The sequence below is a fragment of the Emys orbicularis genome, chromosome 6 (assembly GCF_028017835.1).
Source record: "Emys orbicularis isolate rEmyOrb1 chromosome 6, rEmyOrb1.hap1, whole genome shotgun sequence".
Lineage (NCBI taxonomy): Eukaryota > Metazoa > Chordata > Testudines > Emydidae > Emys > Emys orbicularis.
Window position 1 is genome coordinate 3,090,008 of NC_088688.1, and position 18,751 is coordinate 3,108,758.

At 47.2% G+C, this 18,751-nt stretch overlaps 1 protein-coding gene across 1 annotated transcript; it reads right to left on the reverse strand.

Moving 5' to 3' along the window:
• Window positions 1–3,316: 3,316 nt before the first annotated feature.
• On the reverse strand, window positions 3,317–18,280 carry DCTN3 (dynactin subunit 3). Its single transcript, XM_065406492.1, has 7 exons — window positions 18,202–18,280; window positions 16,969–17,055; window positions 15,848–15,931; window positions 13,760–13,818; window positions 12,612–12,647; window positions 8,757–8,870; window positions 3,317–3,636 (listed from the first exon to the last, which is right to left on the reverse strand). Exons 2-7 carry the CDS (start codon window positions 17,009–17,011, stop codon window positions 3,634–3,636), a joined length of 339 nt encoding a protein of 112 aa, XP_065262564.1. The 5' UTR covers window positions 17,012–17,055; window positions 18,202–18,280; the 3' UTR covers window positions 3,317–3,633.
• Window positions 18,281–18,751: the final 471 nt, after the last annotated feature.

The window sequence follows — 18,751 nt, forward strand, 5'->3', positions numbered from 1 at the left end:
GGAGGCAGGTGACCAAAGCCCACAAGTAAGTCAAAAGCATAGAGACCTGGGAGAAGGGTCGGAATCTGGTGGGAGCATGGGCTATTATAGCAGAAATAAGGGAGAGAAGTCAGAACTGGGGCGTTAAATCAAATCAGTAGCTTAGATGTCTGTATACTAATGCGAGAAGTATGCGGAATAAGCAGGAAGAACTCGAAATGCTAGTAAATAAACACAACTATGACCTAGTTGGCATCATGGAGACTTGGTGGGATAATACACATAACGGGAATATTGGTATAGAAGGATACAGCTTGCTCAGGAAGGACAGGCAGAGAAAAAAGGGAGGAGGTTTTGCCTTATATATTAAAAATGTGTACACCTGGACTGAGGTGGAGATAGAAATAAGAGACAGACTTGTTGAAAGTCTCTGGGTAAGGATAAAAGAGGTAAAAAACAAGGGTGATGTTATGGTAGGTGTCTACTACAGACCACCAAACCAGGTGGATGAGATTTTTTTTAAACTAACAAAATCATCCAAAGCACAGGATTTGGTGGTGATGGGGGACTTCAACTACCCAGACACCTCTTGGGAAAATAATACAGCAGGGCACAGATTATCCAATGAGTTCTTGGATGTATTGGAGACAATTTTTTATTTCAGAAGGTGGAGACAGCTATCAGGGGAGAGGCTGTGTGACGGTGCTGCGGGAGCCAGCTGATGTCACTCAATTAGGGTGAACTGCAAACAGAACGGGGCAGACAAACCCCAAAAGCTGGTGGATATTCCAATACTTAGATTTACCAACCAGCCCAAAACAGCCTCTGTAGTACCTCACTGGTTACTCAGAAGTTCAGACAACACAGTTCCCTTAAAGTGCCCAGCCTCAGGCCTCCATCCAGACACATATGTCAAACATATGATGATAAATTCTGAAAATCTTATTTCCTCATATAAAAGAAAAGGTTCTCCTGATCCCAAAGGACCAAGTTCCAGACCCAGATCAAATGATAACTTAGATCTTACCCAAAATACACGCTTATAGCCAATTCTTATTAACTAAACTAAAATTTATTAAAAAAGAAAAAAAGAGAGTGTTGGTTAAAAGATCAATATACAGACAAACTTGAACTCAATTCTTGAGGTTCAGGTACATAGCAGAGATGGGCTTGTAGTTGCCAAAAGTCCTATTAGAAATAGTCCATAGGTTATAGTCCAATGTCCATGCTCAGGGTGACTCCAGTCAGTGACTGGGGATCTCAATCCTTATGGCTTAAGGTTTCCCCCTCTTGAAACCCAAAGCAGATCTGAGATGAAGGATCGAGTCCCAAGGTTTTTATACATTTCCTGCAGCTTTTTGGCCTGAGAAAACAATAGGCTTAACTTTCCTTCTTCCAAACATCCTGGCAATTAACACAGGGTAATTTATCCATTAAACAGTTCAGCTACAGGTTACCACAACCTTCAAAGAGACATAGAGACAATAATACTATTTCACTCAAGTATCTTCCTAAATGTTAATATTCCTTTTTTGATCTTTGAATCAAAGCTCTAACAATAGACAAGACTTGTTTGCTTACATCACAAGACCTGAGCAAACATCTCCCCTTCTATCTCTAACAATGCGGGCTGCATTTCAAAGCTCTATTCATTTACAGATCTTCCTAACCAGTCTCTAAAGTTCGGCCATGGGTCAGGTCAGTCTGTGAGTTAATTAACTCTTTCTGGCCCTGTCACCTTTCAATGAGATATTATATTACACTCATAACGTCACAGGCAGTTCTAGATTTGATTTTGACAAATAGGGAAGAACTGGTTGAGAATTTGAAAGCAGAAGGCAGCTTGGGTGAAAGTGATCATGAAATGGTCGAGTTCACGATTCTAAGGAATGGTAGGAGGGAGAACAGAAGAGTAAAGACAACTGATTTCAAGAAGGCAGATTTCAGCAAACTCAGGGAGTTGGTAGGTAAGATCCCATGGGAAGCAAGTAAAGGGGAAAAACAATTGAAGACAGTTGGCAGTTTTTCAGAGACATTATTAAGGGCACAAGAGAAAACTATCGCACTGCATAGGAAAGATAGGAAGGATGGCAAGAGATCACCCTGGCTTAACCAGGAGATCTTCAATTATCTAAAACTCAAAAAAGAGTGGAAACTAGGTCAAACTACAAAGGATGAATATAAACAAACACACAAGTCTGTAGGGGCAAAATTAGAAAGGCCAAGGCACAAAACGAGATCAAACTAGCCAGAAACATAAAGGGTAAAAAGAAAACATTCCACAAATACATTAGAAGCAAGAGGAAGACCAAGGACAGGGTGGGCCCGTTACTCAATGAGGGGGGGAAGACAATAACAGAAAATGTGGAAATGGCAGAGGTGCTTAATGACGTCTTTGTTTCGGTTTTCACCAAGGTGGTTGGTGGCGATGGGACGACTAATGTAGTGAATGCCAGTGAAAATGAGGTAGGGTCAGACGCTAAAATAGGGAAAGAACAAGTTAAAAATTACTTAGACAAGTTAGATGTCTTCAAATCACCAGGGCCTGATGAAATGCATCCTAGAATACTCAAGGATCTGACTGAGGAGATATCTGAGCCACTAGCAATTAAAATCTTTGACAAGTCATGGAAGACGGGAGAGATTCCAGAAGACTGGAAAAGCGCAAAAATAGTGCCCATCGCTAAAAAGGGAAATAAGGAAAACCCGGGGAATCAGGGGTGGCAGGTTTGTAGAAATTTTGGTGGTGCCCAACTCCCCCCCCCCAAACTCCGCCCCCCACTTGCCTAAGGCTCTAGGAGGGAGTTTGGGTGGGGGGGAGGAGCTCTGGGGTGCAGGCCCTGGGCTGGGGCAGGGGATTGGGGTGCAGGATGGGTGAGAGGTTGGGCTCTGGGAGGGAGTTTGGGTGGGAGTGAAGGAGGGGGTCTGGGGTGCAGGCTCTGGGATGGAGTTTGGGTTCTGGGTGCAGGAGGGGGTGTAACGATGCTGGTTCTGGCAGGACCCAACTGAGTGCGCCAATTCAGGACCAATTGCTTAAAACAGGGCAGTTACAGCCCAAGGCTGGGGTTTTTCCACCTCTAAGGCAAACCAAACCAGCCAGACAAAGAGGACTTTGGTCTCACCCCACTGGCTAACCACAAGTCACACAAGCAATTCCCTTAGACACTCCAGTTTCCCAGTATCACCACCAGTGCCACTCGTTATGGGGACAAATGGTTATGAAAACCAAGACCCCAGGAAAAGAAAAAAGGTTCTCCTGATCCCATAGGACCAAGCCCCAGACCCAGGTCAATATACAAATCAGATCTTACCCACAAATCACGCTATTGCCAATCCTTCAGAATCTAAAATCTAAAGGTTTATTCATAAAAGGAAAAAGATAGAGATGAGAGCTAGAATTGGTTAAATGGAATCAATTACATACAGTAATGGCAAAGTTCTTGGTTCAGGCTTGTAGCAGTGATAGAATAAACTGCAGGTTCAAATCAAGTCTCTGGAGTATATCCACAGCTGGGATGGGTCCTCAGTCCTTTGTTCAGAGCTTCAGTTTGTAGCAAAGTCCCTCCAGAGGTAAGAAGCAGGATTGAAGACAAGATGGAGATGAGGCATCAGCCTTTTATAGTCTTTTCCAGGTGTAAGAACACCTCTTTGTCCTCACTGTGGAAAATTACAGCAAAATGGAGTCTGGAGTCACATGGGCAAGTTCCTGCATACTTTGCTGAGTTACAAGGCGTATCTGCCTTCTCTCAATGGGTCAATTGTATAGCTGATGGTCCTTAATGGGCCATCAAGCAGGCTAGGCAGAGCTAACACCAACTTGTCTGGGGTGTCACCCAGAAGCATAGCATAAGTTTGAAATACAGACAGTATACAGCCAATATTCATAACTTCAACTACAAAATTGATACACACACATAGACAACATAATCATAACCAGTAAACCATAACCTTGTCTGAAACACCTCATTTGACCCCCTTTATACAAGACTTGGTGCCACTACAGGACCATGTTCTATATGGTCCCAGTTCAAGTCAATAACGTGACAGGGGGTGAAGGTGCAGGCTCTGGGATGGAGTTTGGGTGTAGGCTCTGGGCTTGGACAAGGGGTGGGTGTGCAGGAGGGGGTGAGGGGTGCAGGCTCTGGGACAGAGTTTGGGTGCTGGCTCTGGGAGGGAGTTTGGGGATGGGGGGGCGGAGGGAGGGGGTGCAGGCTCGGGGGGGGGTGCAGGGCTTACCTGGGGCTCCCAGGCAGGGCAGGCTGGGAGTCTCCATGTGCTGCTATACCCAGGCACTGCCCCCGCAGCTTCCTACTGGCCGCAGGGGAGCTTGGGGTGGGACACAGACCCATCCCGCCCAGGGCCTGCAGGGAGGGGCCAGCAGCCGCGTGGAGCGAGCAGGGAGGAAGCCACTCAGCTCCATTGCGCTGCCGGTGGTAAGTGGGGGCCCTGGGCTGTTTTAAATGGCCCGGGAGCGGAAGGCGGGGCTGAAGGAGAGACCCGGCCCCAAACATTGCTGGAGCCGAGTCCCGGGCCAGGAATATTCCTGGTGCCTAGGCACCACGGGCCCATAGGACTTGCCGCCCATGCGGGAAATTACAGACCAGTCAGCTTAACATCTGTACCAGGAAAGATAATGGAGCAAATAATGAAGAAGTCAACTTGCAAACATCTAGAAGATAGTAAGGTGATAAGTAACAATCAGTATGGATTTGTCAAGAACAAATCGTGTCAAACCAACCTGAGAGCTTTCTGTGACAGGGTAACAAGCCTTGTGGATGGGGGGGAAGCGGTAGATGTGGTATATCTTGACGTTAGTAAGGCTTTTGATGCTGTCTCGAGTGACCTTCTCATAAACAAACTAGGGAAATATGACCTAGATGGAGCTACTATAAGGTGGGCACAAAACTAGTTGGAAAACTGTTCCCAGAGAGTAGTTATCAGTGGTTCACAGTCATGCTGGAAGGGCATAACGAGTGGGTCCCGCAGGGATCAGTTCTGGGTCTGGTTCTGTTCAGTATCTTCATCAATGATTTAGATAATGGCATACAGAGTACACTTATAAAGTTTGTGGACGATACCAAGCTGGGAGGGGTTGCAAGTACTTTGGAGGATAGGATTAAAATTCAACCTGTTCTGGACAAACTGGAGAAATGGTCTGAAGTAAATAGGATGAAATTCAATAAGGACAAATGCAAAGTACTCCACTCTAGGAAGGAAGAATCACTTGCACACACACACAAATGGGAAATGACTGCCTAGGAAGGAGTACTGCGGAAAGGGATCTGGGGGTCATAGTGGATCACAAGCTAAATATGAGTCAACAGTGTAACACTGTTGCAAAAGAAAGCAAACATCATTCTGGGATGTATTAGCAGGAGTGTTGTAAGCAAGACAGGAGAAGTAATTCTTCCGCTCTGCTCCGTGCTGATAAGGCCTCAACTGGAGTATTGTGTCCAGTTCTGGGCACCACATTTCAGGAAGGATGTGGACAAGTTGGAGAGAGTCCAGAGAAAAATGACAAATATGTTGAAATGTCTAGAAAACATGTCCTAGGAGGGAAGATTGAAAAAATTGGGTTTGTCTAGTCTGGAGAAGAGAAGACAGAGGGGGCATGATACCAATTTTCAAGTATGTAAAAAGTTGTTACAAGGAAGGGGAAGAAAAATTATTTTTCTTAACCTCTCAGGATAGGACAAGAAGCAATGGGCTTAAATTGCAGCAAGGGCAGTTTATGTTGGACATTAGGAAAAACTTCCTGTCAGCGTGGTTAAGCACTGGAATAAATTGCCTAGGGGGGGGGTGGAATCTCCATTACTGGAGGTTTTTAAGAGCAGGTTAGACAAACACCTGGCAGGGATGGTCTAGATCAGGGGTTCTCAAACTTTTGTACTGGTGACCCCTTTCACACAGCAAGCCTCTGAGTGTGACCCTGTTATAAATTAAAACACTTTTAAATATATTTAACATCATTATAAATGCTGGAGGCAAAGCGGGGCTTGGGGTGGAGGCTGACAGCTCACGACCCCCTGAGGGGTCCTGACCCCCAGTTTGAGAACCCTTGGTCTAGATAATACTTAGTCCTGCCTTGAATGCAGGGGACCGGACTGGATGCACTTCCAGTTCTAGGATTCTGGAGAACTCAGATTGCGATTTGATTTCTAAGGTATAACCTACTTTGATCTGTACACTTATTACTTAGAATCACTACTCCACCTTGCTGTAGTTAATACATCAGTTTTATATTTTACCTAAAACAGTGGGGCTTGAGTGAAGTGCATGGAAAAAAAATCTTACTCAGTTAACAAAAACTTATGCACGTCCTTTCCCCATTGAGGGAGGGGAAGATTGGGTAATAAACTTACACTGGTCAGGCTTTTAACCAGGGTAAGAAGTACAATTCAGGGGTGCAAGACTGGGGAGCTAGGGGAACTGGCTGGAGCCTCTCTATTGTTGGTTCATGAGTGGCTGGCAAAAGCATTCATGCAACACAGCTGGGCGTGTCCCAGCCTGTGGATGTTTGTGTGAGTGCAACAGAGGGTCCTGTGTGAGTGCAGTAGGTTTGCAGCTTGTCACAACATCTCAGTGTGAAAGGAAGTCCAGACTGATGGGACAGAAGGCTCAGTGGTACTTCGGTTCAAGGCTGTACCTTGGGGAACCTGTCACACCCAGGCTCTGAGATTCACTGTAGTTTGTGTTTTGTTTTTCAATGCAGATGTACCCTAAGAGGAATTCCTCTCTGATTCAACACTGATCCACTCTCCATCTCTGGTGCTGTACTGCTGGAGGGGCTGTCTTTTGGACAAGACGTTAAACCATTTGTGGTCGCTGAAGATCCTAAAGCATTTCTTGTGTGTGTGTCCTTATCTGTCCTCCAGTGTCCTAGTGAAATTTCAGTACAGGTAATTACAAAAACAACAAGGAGTTCGGTGATACCTTAAATACTAACGGATTTATTTGGGCATAAGCTTTCGTGGGTAAAAAAACCTCACTTCTTCAGATGCATGGCATGTGGACACCTCAGCAAGAATATGGGCAATGGCTACCCCCCCGAGAGTCATCAAGCTATGCAAGGACATGTGTTACGCTCATGTGACCCTGGACTCCATCTTAGGCCAGTACCTTTCCACAAGCAGAGACAGTACATTTCCAGGCATGTGGCAAAGGATATAAAAGACCCCTGAGCTATCTCCATTTTGTCTGTTTCCTGCCCTGATTCTCTGGACGGTAGATTTACAAGTAAAAGGAGCATTTTGAACTACGGACTGAAGACCTTCCAATCTTTTGGACGTTATCAGAGAGAGACTTCACAGGCGAGCAGGCTATTCCATCACTGCTACAAACCTGATATAAGGACTTGTGTGTGTGTCTGTTTTTAGTTACTCAAGGACTGACATCTGTCATAACTATAAAGGGAAGGGTAACTGCCCTCCTGTGTACAGTACTATAAAATCCCTCCTGGCCAGAGACTCCAAAATCCTTTTACCTGTAAAGGGTTAAGAAGCTCAGGTAACCTGGCTGACATCTGACCCAAAGGACCAATAAGGGGACAAGATACTTTCAAATCTTGGTGGGGGGAAGGCTTCTGTTTGTGCTCTTTGTTTTGGGGGTGGTTCGCTCTTGGGACTGAGAGGGACCAGACATCAATCCAGGCTCTCCAAATCTTTCTAAACAAGTCTCTCATATTTCAAACTTGTAAGTAAACAGCCAGGCAAAGCGTGTTAGTTTTTATCTTTGTTTTCTCAACTTGTAAATGTACCTTTTTGCTAGAGTGTTTATCTCTGTTTGCTGTAACTTTGAACCTAAGGTTAGAGGGGATTCCTCTGGGCTCTTTAAGTTTGATTACCCTGTAAAGTTATTTTCCATCCTGATTTTACAGAGATGATTTTTACCTTTTTCTTTAATTAAAAGTCTTCTTTTTAAGAACCTGATTGATTTTTCCTTGTTTTTAGATCCAAGGGGGTTGGATCTTGATCCACCAGGAGTTGGTGGGAGAAAGGAGGGGGATGGTTAATTTCTCCTTGTTTTAAGATCCAAGGGGTTTGGATCTGTATTCACCAGGGAATTGGTGAAGAGTCTCTCAAGGCTACCCAGGGAAGGGAATTAGCACTTTGGGAGTGGTGGCAGCGGACTAGATCTAAGCTGGTAGTTAAGCTTAGAAGTTTTCATGCAGGCCCCCACAGTTGTACCCTAAAGTTCAAAGTGGGGAAGCAGCCTTGACAACATCACTGTAATTATTGGGTAAGATCTGAGTTATATATTGACCTGGCTAAGTGGCTGATCTCTTGAGATTAGAAGGACCCTAAATTTGATGAAATTGGTTTTCGGTAACCACTCATCATAGAATCCAGTATCTGGGTGGTGAAACAAGGGCTGGAGTGCTTGAAGACTGTATTTTTGACTTCTTGTTGAGCAGTGTGGCGAGACAGAAGTTTACTTTTGTTACTGGTTTGGTATGATCTAATAAAGAACCACTAGCAGTTTGGGGTGAGTCTACCCTATTTCACAGCAGTTTGCCCTGAGTTTGGCACTGTCAGCCGTGACCCACTGAGGCACAGTGACACTGGGTCCAGTACCCCGCTCCAATGACTCATTTATCCACAGCAGAACAGCTTGTCTAAATGCATATTATCGATACCTGACTGCCCCTCAACAGATCCTTAATTAGTGGGCTAACTCTGTAGGTCCATCACTGAAGAACTGGTTCTTGAGAAGGTTTTTGAATGAGGCCATTTGAAAGCAGTGCAAGAGAATCCACCAAGTGGACAGATGTGCTCTACCTGTGAAACAGTAGCTGGAAGGTTTGCAAAAGAAAAGAACGATGGTCTCCAGCAATACCCCTCTGTTCTGCCAAGTTCATACGTCTGACATTTCGACTGACTCAGCGGTGGCACCTGCAATTAAAACAGGAGCAGATTAACAGAGGCCAGACCCTGCAACAAACAGATTACAAGGCATTTCTAATGTTACAGATAGACCATCAAGCTATCCATCCTATGTTCCTCATGGTGGTATGAGCGCCTAGGTGTCAAAGAAAAAACAGTGGATACAATATCTTATGGCTGAATTCATCGCACAGTAGGATGTAGAGAACATCCCATGATGATCTCATGTGGAGATTAGCATGGTATAAATGATGGCTAAAAATACAGAGTGGGTTTATGTCACACTCTTGTAAGGAAAATCAAGATCTCATCATTCACCTTTGGACAAGGGCGTCAATCAATGCAGAGGAAAAGATACTTCTGATACTTCTTAAAAGTTATAACATTACCAGAGACATCACGGTGAAGTGGTCGGGGAGGACCGGGATTCTGCTGACTTAGGTTATATCCCTGACATCCTGTCTGAACATAGTCAGTAAGGAGGAGTAACTAGACTGAGCTTTGTAACGGTATATAAGAGCAGAATGCTATTAGTATTCTTACCAATGTGTCCTCTCATTTCTTACATCCATGTGCAGAATGAATTTTGTCATGTGCACCAATATGGAGGAGATGTGTGGCTGTGGTGGGGCTGAGGGGTTCGGAGTGTGGGAAGGGGCCCAGGGCTGGGGCAGAGGGTTGGGATGTGGGGGGGTGAGGGCTCTGGCTGGGGGTGCAGGCTCTGGGATGGTACTAGGGATGAGGGGTTAACAAGGGGGCTCAGGGCTAGGGCAGAGGGTTGGGGTGCAGGCTCTGGGGTGGGTCTGGGGATGAGGGGTTTGGAGTGCAGGAGGGTGCGTGGGGTGCAAGGTGTGAGGGCTCTGGGATGAGGGGTTCGGGGTGGGTGAGGGCTCTGGCTGGGGGTGTGGATTCTGGGGTGAAGCCAGAGATGAGGGGTTTGGGGTGCAGGCTGCCCCAGGGCTGTGGTGGGGGGGAGAGGCGCCTGTCCCCGCCGCAGCCCTGCACACCCCAACTTGCTCCCCACCCACCCCCACCTCTGTCCTCTCCAGGCCCCTGTGGCTGTGCACCTACGCAGCCCTTGATAGCCTGCTGAGCAGCCGCGCAGCTTAGGGGGAGCTTAGCTTGTAGCCTATTTTCACAGCTGCGCGGCTGCACAGCAGGCTATCAAGGGCCGTGCAGGCGCACAGCCACAGGGGCCTGGAGAGGACAGAGGTAGGGGGTGCGTAGGGCTGCAACAGGGACAGGTGCCTCTCCCCACCGCAGCCACAGGGGCCTGGAGAGGTCAGAAGTAGGGGGTGGGTAGGGAGCAAGTTGGGGCGGGCAGGGCTGCAGTGGGGACAGGTGCCTCTCCCCACCGCAGCCACAGGGGCCTGGAGAGGTCAGAAGTAGGGGGTGGGCAGGGAGCAAGTTGGGGCGTGCAGGGCTGCAACGGGGAGAGGCGCCTCTCCCTGCCGCAGCAGCTCCAAGCTGCAATGCATTCACTTCAACTAGCTTCGAAGGAAGTCAGTCAGGGTAAAACTTGGCTCTTATGACGATCACACTCCTGGGAAAGGGTGCTGGGGTTACTAATGGTCAAAAGATTAGAACCTATTTAAGATCACTAATTACAAAGGCAACCATCTCTGGTCTACTGGAAAAGAACTGGGAGTGCAAAAGACATGTACGCGGCCAGGTTTATATGGCTTTGTACCACTAGCTGCCGTTTAATTGTAACTACTGTTGCCACTTTTTACCAGCACAAAGTGTGTGTCATTTAAATGGCTGCTTCTGATGCAAAGTTTTCAACTATGAGAAACAATATCAAATAGTGTGAGCACAAAAATCTGTGCTACCTTAAATTTGGTTGGCAATATACTCTGTCTTAACGATTTCTATTGAATAATCAAGCAAAATTCAGTACATCATCATGGACCAAATGCACACAAGTCTGGTATAAAAACAAGCCAGTAAAAAACTCTTTTTGGGAGGACGGGGGAGGGGGGAGAGAAGAGGGGAGAGAGAAAAAACAGAATTTATGCACAATTTTATTCCTATTTGTCAAAATTTCAAGGGAAAAAAGGCCTTCCAAATTTTGAAGTATGAAATGTTTTGACCATCTGTAGTAAAAACCTTTACACTACCCTGAAAAGTAATGTAGCTCCCTCTGCTGGTTTTACGCCAGCAATGCTCTGTCCCCGAGCACATGACATTGAAAGTACGAATGCCCAATCAAGCAAGCTGTTCACAGAGATCCTTTGATAAAACGTAGCTTCATTAGGAAGAGAGGGTGATAGCAGCTGTGTTTTCAAAAAGAAGAAGAAAGATTTGGTAGGATAAGCTAGTTTAAAGAAACAGAAAATATTATAAACTTCTATACAGCTATCTTTAAAGACTTAAAAAGCGAACACCAGTGTTGTTGTGTGGGTTATTATTATTATTATTATTATTTTTTTTTTAAATAATCAGCTTCAGTGTTGGAGGTATGACAAAGTTCTTTTCAAATTACAATTTATTCCATTACTCCCATTTGTGTCAGTAAACCTGCATTTGAGGAAGGATTAAAGTTTCTGGGTGGGATTTCCAGAAGCACTTGGTGTTTGCTTATCTCCCCTCCACTGGGGTCAATGGGAGAACTTCAGTGGGAGCAGAGTTAAGCCAATGCAGACTGCTTTTGAAAAATATCCCACTCTACATAATCAAAGTATGCCGACTCAGCACCTCTCAGGCAAAGCACTTGAATTCAAGTGGGAGGGCCCACACCCCAACCCTCTGCCCCAGCCCTGAGCTCCCTCCCACACTCTGAACCCCTCGGCCCCACCCCCGCCACACATCACCTCCATCACATAACAAAATTCATTCTGCACATGGATGTAAAAAATTAGAGGGAACATTGGTCTTTCAAGGCTAAGGAATCCAAATGATCAAGTTTCCATGATGGGAAGAGAGAGTTAAGTTTAAAAACCAAAGCCCACTAACCCTTAGTCTTATAAGATGTACTTATACAGTGTTTCCATCCAAGGATTTCCAAGCACTTCATAAAGAAAGTGAAGTATTGTAATCTCAGTTGTACAAATGGAACCATAACTGCATAAAGAGGTTAAGTGACATACCCACAGTCACAAAGCAAGTCAGTGGCAGGGTCGGGGATACAACCCAGCTTTCCGGACTCTCAATCCAATGCCTTATTCACTCCACCACACTGCCTCTGTAATTATGTTTGCTATCCTGTAAGGGACACCTCAGGCCTCTAGATGTAATTTGGGACCAACTGTTTCAGGACTTTGGAACTCCAGATTAAACATTTCCGGGAACAAGTAAAAACCTAAACAATTTCCTTGGTCTAGTGCCATCCACCTGGTGCTGTTAAGAGTGTTCAGATCCTGTCAGGGCACAGCAGTGAGAAAGCTCCTAGGGTGAGATTTTCAAAAGAGTGCTCTGCACTAGTGCAACTGCTCCCAGCGAAGTCTATGGGCAATCTCCCCTGACTTCAACGGCGGCAGTGTCAGGGCAGCGCGGAGTGCTTTTGAAAATCCCATCCATAAAGGCCCACAGCAAGCAGTGACAGGACCTCATTGGCTAGGAAGGATATGGCAGGAAGCAGTGTGAGGGAATGGAGAGAGCTACAGAAAGGTCTAATTATACAATTCCAGCCTCTTACATCTCTCCTGGGGTGTAGCTCTTCTCCAGGATTTCTTTAACTGTGTGCAGCACGCCATCAAACACGGACCTGCTGTCTGCCTGCAGATGTCAATACATCCAGCGTTCTATTACCTTGGACTTGTTGCTTGTAATAAACTCTGTGACTGCCTTGAAAATGTGGAAAAACCAGATATTAGACACCATTCAGCATTCAAAGAAAACAGGAGACTGCAAATACGCCTGTGCCTCTCTTTTCTGTTTGGATGGACAAGCTTGCCCCATCGTCTCCGTTTTTAGGAGACTGAGTTTTCCTTGGTACCAGTTGTCAGGCCACCTCTGGTGTGTCTGGGACCCCTGCTGCAATCATGCACTGGGAGTGCTGTGGTTAACCTGAGGCTGTATTTGTGTGGACACCACTGTCATTGCTAGGGATAGAACCCAGGACCTTCAGCTGCAAGAGCCCCTGTACTGCTTCAGTAAAAGGAGTTACTCTATTAGCGGAGTAAGCCAGCTCTAATCCTTCAAGTGGACCAGCTACCAGAAGGAGACCCAATCATGCACATTTAGCCAGAGAGTTGCAGTGACAACTCCACTGAAGTAGGGAATCAATTCATCATCAAGAAATCCTTCTTGCCACAGTGACTTCAGCTCTGTTTGGAAAAGCTCTATCAGTTTCTGTCAGAGAAAAGCAACCAAATATACTAACCACTAACACAGCCTCAGTGAAGACTTCTCAGGGAAGGCAGGGCAGACGCTCCTTCCTCTCCTTGGAATCAGATACAATATGCTCAATGGATTAGGCCTTGAGGCAGGCCCTTTACCCAGTGCTGTAAATCGAGCTGCTTATTTTATGTGAACTGATTTTCAGATTCCCACCCACCTAAACTGGGAAGGGGACTGTAGTCAGGTGGGGTGGTCGTCTCTCCCCCTCTGTGTTGGAGGGAGGCACATTGCCTTGCTATGCTGTCGGGATCTCAGCCTAGTATTGGGGGAATTAGCAGTTAGGCGTTAGTATCCCCACTGCAGTTTTTAAAAAGCCACCCAAAGCTATTTGTACACGGAGATGTCCCTGAGCAGAGATCTCTTCTGACTCCTGGAAATTCCATGATTTGGACAAACTGAAAACAATGTAATGGAAAGAAGAAATACTGATAATCTTAACTAGAGTGGCTGTAGTCTGTGCTACTAATTACCCCATCCTTGCCCACGAATTACCTATGGTTAACAAGAGGCCCCATCCCTGCCCACTGAAGATTAACCATGATGAATATTCACTCTACCTGCTGCTGGATGTGGATTTGAGCAAGTCGCTGCAGTTTGGCAGCATGGTCAGGAGCAGCTGCAAAGCACACAGAACAAAAGTCAGTCCCTGCTTAGTTTTGACATCCAGGAATTGCAGTTACCAAAGTAGAGACGACTGTCTAAGAGCGTATTTAAAATCTTTCTATTGGGATTAATTTAATACATTTCTTTGTCAGCCGAAGCACATTACAGCTCAGAAATGCCCCGAAGCTAAATACTACTGGCCACCAGACCACCACTGGTTACTGCCACTTTCCTGCAAAGTAAGTGAAATGCCAACGTTTTAGTTAAAAGAACAGGAGTTCATGCATCCGATGAAGTGGGCTGTAGCTAGGGTGACCAGATGTCCCGATTTTATCGGGACTGTCCCGATATTTGCTTGTTTGTCCCGCGTCCCGACCAATGTTAGGTCGGGACACTGGACAAACAAGCAAAGGCTCTGGAGCCCGGAAGGGCTCGCGCCCCCCTCGCCCTGACTCCACCCCCTCCTTCCCCCATTGGCTCCCTCCCCAAATCACCGCCTCTTCCCCAAGCACACCATTCCTCCTCCCTCCACAAGCGCTGGAGGGAGGCCCCGGACACGCGGGGGAAGCGCGGGGCCGGGGTGAGTGAGAGTCCGGCCTGGCCCCGAGCACAGGCAGGACTCAGTCGGGCGGTACCTGGAGGGAGAGTAGGGGGGCTGCCCGCAGGGCAGCTGGTGCAATCCCACGGCGGCCCTGGGGCGGAGGCATTAGCAGCCCAGCCCTGTTCGTTCCCCTGCGGGGCCGCCCGTGGGATTGCACCAGCTGGGCAGCAGCCCAAACGCGACTGGCCAGGGGCTGGGCACAGCATGCGCGCTGCTGGGTCCCCGCAACAGGCCCAGGCGGTTCGCGGGCGCCAGAGCCGCAGCCGCCGACCTTGGCCATCAGCCGCTTCCTCCCCCCGCGGCAGTGGGAGCAGCAGCAGCGGCTGCTCCCGAGTCCCACTGCCCGGGGGGGAGAACAGCCGCCGCCTGGCCCTGCGGGCCGCCCCCCTACTCTCCCTACCGCCCGACTGAGTCCTGCCTGCGCTCGGGACCAGGCCGGACTCTCACTCACCCCAGCCCCGTGCTCCCCCAGCGTCTCCGGGGCCTCCCTCCAGCGCTTGTGGAGGTGGGGGGGGGGGGGTGTTTTTTTGCTCTGCCACCATTTTTTTTTTTGCTCCGCCCCCCGCCCCGATATTTGACCTGGGTGATCTGGTCACCCTAGCTGTAGCCCACGAAAGCTTATGCTCAAATAAATTTGTTAGTCTTTAAGGTGCCACAAGTACTCCTGTTCTTTCTGCGGATACAGACTAGCACAGCTGCTACTCTGAAATCTAACATTTTAGTTGTTTGTGTATACGCTGATCAGAACCAGCTGAAAACAACTTTCCAAAGTCACCCCTCTGCTGCTTCTGGGGCCAGGAGCTATGGGTCCCAAGCTGAGGATTAGATGCCCAAGAGACTTGTATGAAGCACACAACTGGATTACTATATGTGGCTGTTACTGGTAAGCAACTGCATGGAGACTACAGAGACCTCACCATGCAAGGGACAGGGATACTCAGTGAACTGGAAGCTACACCTTAGAAAGGAGATGTTCAACTGGGTTTTCCCCCCTATAAGATTCTAAGGATTCTGTAGCGTAAAGTGTGTATCTGTTGGCCTCCATTTCCCCCCACGATTACGCTGGCTCACTGGACCAGCATCTCAGGACTATTTAACAGCCTTGCTAGTAGAACATGGCTCTGGGGTCACTTAAATTCAGCCTCCCTGTACAGTAGCGGTGCCGTAGCCAGGAGAATACATTCACGCCCATGTTGCTGAAGAGGACGGCCAGGCCACAGGCTGCATGCTGCTGCACTGCTTTAGCGCTCAGATTGCAAACTCGTCAGAGATGGAAACTCTTACAATGGTTTCCGGTTCTTTGAGGCAGGCAGCTAGAGAACTTTTAAAAACAGCATTTCCACACTGTTCTGAGTGCCAGGGGAATGAAAGAGGCCACTTGTCTTCGCTAACTGCAGGACAGCCGCTATGAAAAGGTAGCTTGCAGATGAGCATGTGTTACCTTTGATGTGTGCACTGTCCAAGAACGGCTGGAGGTTGTTCACCTGGTCCAGAAGGGCGACTTGGGAAAGAATAAACTGCTCCTCTGGTTTAAAGGACAGAGAAGGAGAAGTTTAAGGCAAACACTATTTCAGCTTTTCACAGATGAGAAAAAGTAAGTTGATTAATTGGCCTGGTTCAGCTTCCCCTTCTCATAAGGCAATCAACCCTACATGCAGCAGAAAGACTTCACCGCAATGATACTTTGCGTTACCATCGCACCTTTCAACCAAGGATCTCTGTGCCTTTCGCAAACATCCCCCACCTTTTCTGGGGTAGGCATTATCAGATGGGGAAACAGAAGCTCAAAAGCGGCACACAGTATATAAAGGGAAGAACCAGGAGCAGAAGCCAGGATGTTCCTCACTAAGCTAGCAATAGAAAAAGCACATGCTTTTTGCTCTTTCATTGGCTCAGTTGTTGAGCCCCATTAAAAGTCAACCTCATGGCTCTGACTCTCCTTCACTTACACCAGTTTGAATTGGGGGAAACGCCATTGGAGACAATGGAGTTACACACACCTACCACAGGAGAGGCGCGACTCAAATCCCCTGTGTGAGAGCTGGACAGGGTTAGAAGTTCACAGTATATACACACTTCAGTGTTCATAAGAGCAGTTTTGTTACTGTAACAGTTGCTAGACTTAGGACAACAATTCCACACACCCCTTTCCCCCTCCAAACTTCTGACCAAAGGCCAGACAGACTCAGAGGGAGCCAATGTCGCTCCTTAATCATTCAGGGAAGGCCTTCAATAGCGAGAAAAGCACTCCTCATGCAGGAACTGGCTCCACTGTGCCAGCTGCATTCCAAGTGCTTGCCAGGGATCCAGAGACTGGGGACTGAACCACACTTGTTCTTCTCTGTACAATTCATACTGTAGTTTCTCCATTTCTGATCTTTTACTGAAGCATTAGCCAGTTTACAGGGGAAGACTAGACACCAAAGGAGGCATTTCTGTCCTAAACCCATGATTGAGAGAGATTAAATGAATTGCATTCAATTAAAATCCCCCCCCACACACACACACCTTGTCTTGTGAGCTTTTGGGGAATGAGCATACGCCTTCCATTTCATGACGTACCTGCTAAAATGAACTGCAGTTTCATGGCATCGGGAACAGCCATTCGATCAATGTACTGAGGAGCCAGATATTTTATTAAATCTTCAACTAAGATCAGAAGTAGGTGACAGGGAGGGAGAGAGGAGAAGTGACTAGTTCTGAAAGTACTGCCTGTCACAATTTCCTACTCACTACAAGATTTTGCTAAAAAGAATCAGCAGTTACAGTACTTCTACAGTACCATGACCGTTCACAGCATTTTATAGATCACATGAATGAGCTTACAAATTTGAGCCAGCTCACTATTTTAGACAACAACTCAGATGTACAAAGATGCAGAGGCATCGTCAGTGGGGGATCAGAAAGGAATGGCTTTTAACTCAACAGTACGAAGTTGCTGCTACACCAAGCCCCCCTAAGTTTCCTTGTTTGATTTTATTTAAAAAGTGTGTACACACATGGCCAACACCAATAGGTGCCCATTATTTACAGAAGATCCCACTAACCTGCTAAGTATCACATTAGCCAATTTGAAATTCAACTGCAGAATTCACAGTCCATTCTTTTAAGGGAGGGCACAGAGTGCTCACTTTCCATCATGTGGCCTGCTACTTCCCCTGCCCTCTGAAATGTCTTTCCTTTACACACACAAGTCTTGCCTTCTGAAGCTGGCTGAGGGTGTGCTAAAGTGGCACCACTCTGTCCCCTCCAGGCACAGCATGCTCTTTCTGCGACATCTCTCCCCTGTTACAAAAATCCCAAGGTTGCTTGCAATCTCAGTTGTCCTTGATAGACTCAACAGGGAGAAATAAGCTCCAATGCCAGTGAGCAGTCAAAGCCCCTGATTTTCTGCAGGTGGACATACACTGAACATGTACTACCCCTTTCTGATGACATCAGGCCTGATGGGCTGCGGATTTCTAGGGGGAATCTGATCACAGGGGATAGCACACACAGTCCTAGGGAAGGAGTAAAGCTGAAACCTTAGCTTTTAGATCTCCGATACCGAAACAGAAACCAAAGTAGATTCCTTATTCTCACCTCTCAAGAGGTACACTGCACTCGAGAGATGCCAGCTTATCTACTCAGTCCTTTGCCTCCCAAGGAGCTAATTATCAGGGTTGTTTTTAAACCCACTCCGAAACTCAACTCAAATGATCTCAGACAGGCCACCCAACAAGACCACCATGTAAAATACAATTTGGATCTAAACCCTGGGGGTAAAAAAACCACAAACGCTGGACGAATACTTACTTTTCTTATACAAAATTTTAATCCTCTCTCTTTTGCTTGCAATGTTCCCCAAAGCCACCTGAACTTTCACCAAGCCATCTGCTGCCTAGAAGGAAAGCGATGGTGTTATAAACCAAAGAGTGATTAAGTGACACTTCTAACAAGGATCCCACAACTAAACTGTCAGGAACAGACCAGCAGTGAGAGAAGATAAAATGTCTATTTAAAACCGTTTCGGTTACTAACATTCACACGCAGCATATTTCAACTAACGGCCTGAATGGCTCCGGAACGTTACTACAGGCTGCTAAACAGAGCCCACGTTCTACCCCAGGGGTGGCTGCAGTTCAGAAGTAAATGAAGCAGCCCCGAGCTAGGCAGCCCGTCGGGGGCATTGGGACAAGAGGCTCCGCCCTATCCCTCAGGGCCCCGCCCCCGGGGGAGCTCTGCTGGCCGGGGAGCATCGCTCAGGGCAGGAGTGGAGCGAGCAAGGCCCGCGGGACAAGAACCCGCAGCCGGGGGCGGCAGCTGAAAGAACAGCCAGAGCTTGGCTGCCCCCCGCCCCCGAGCG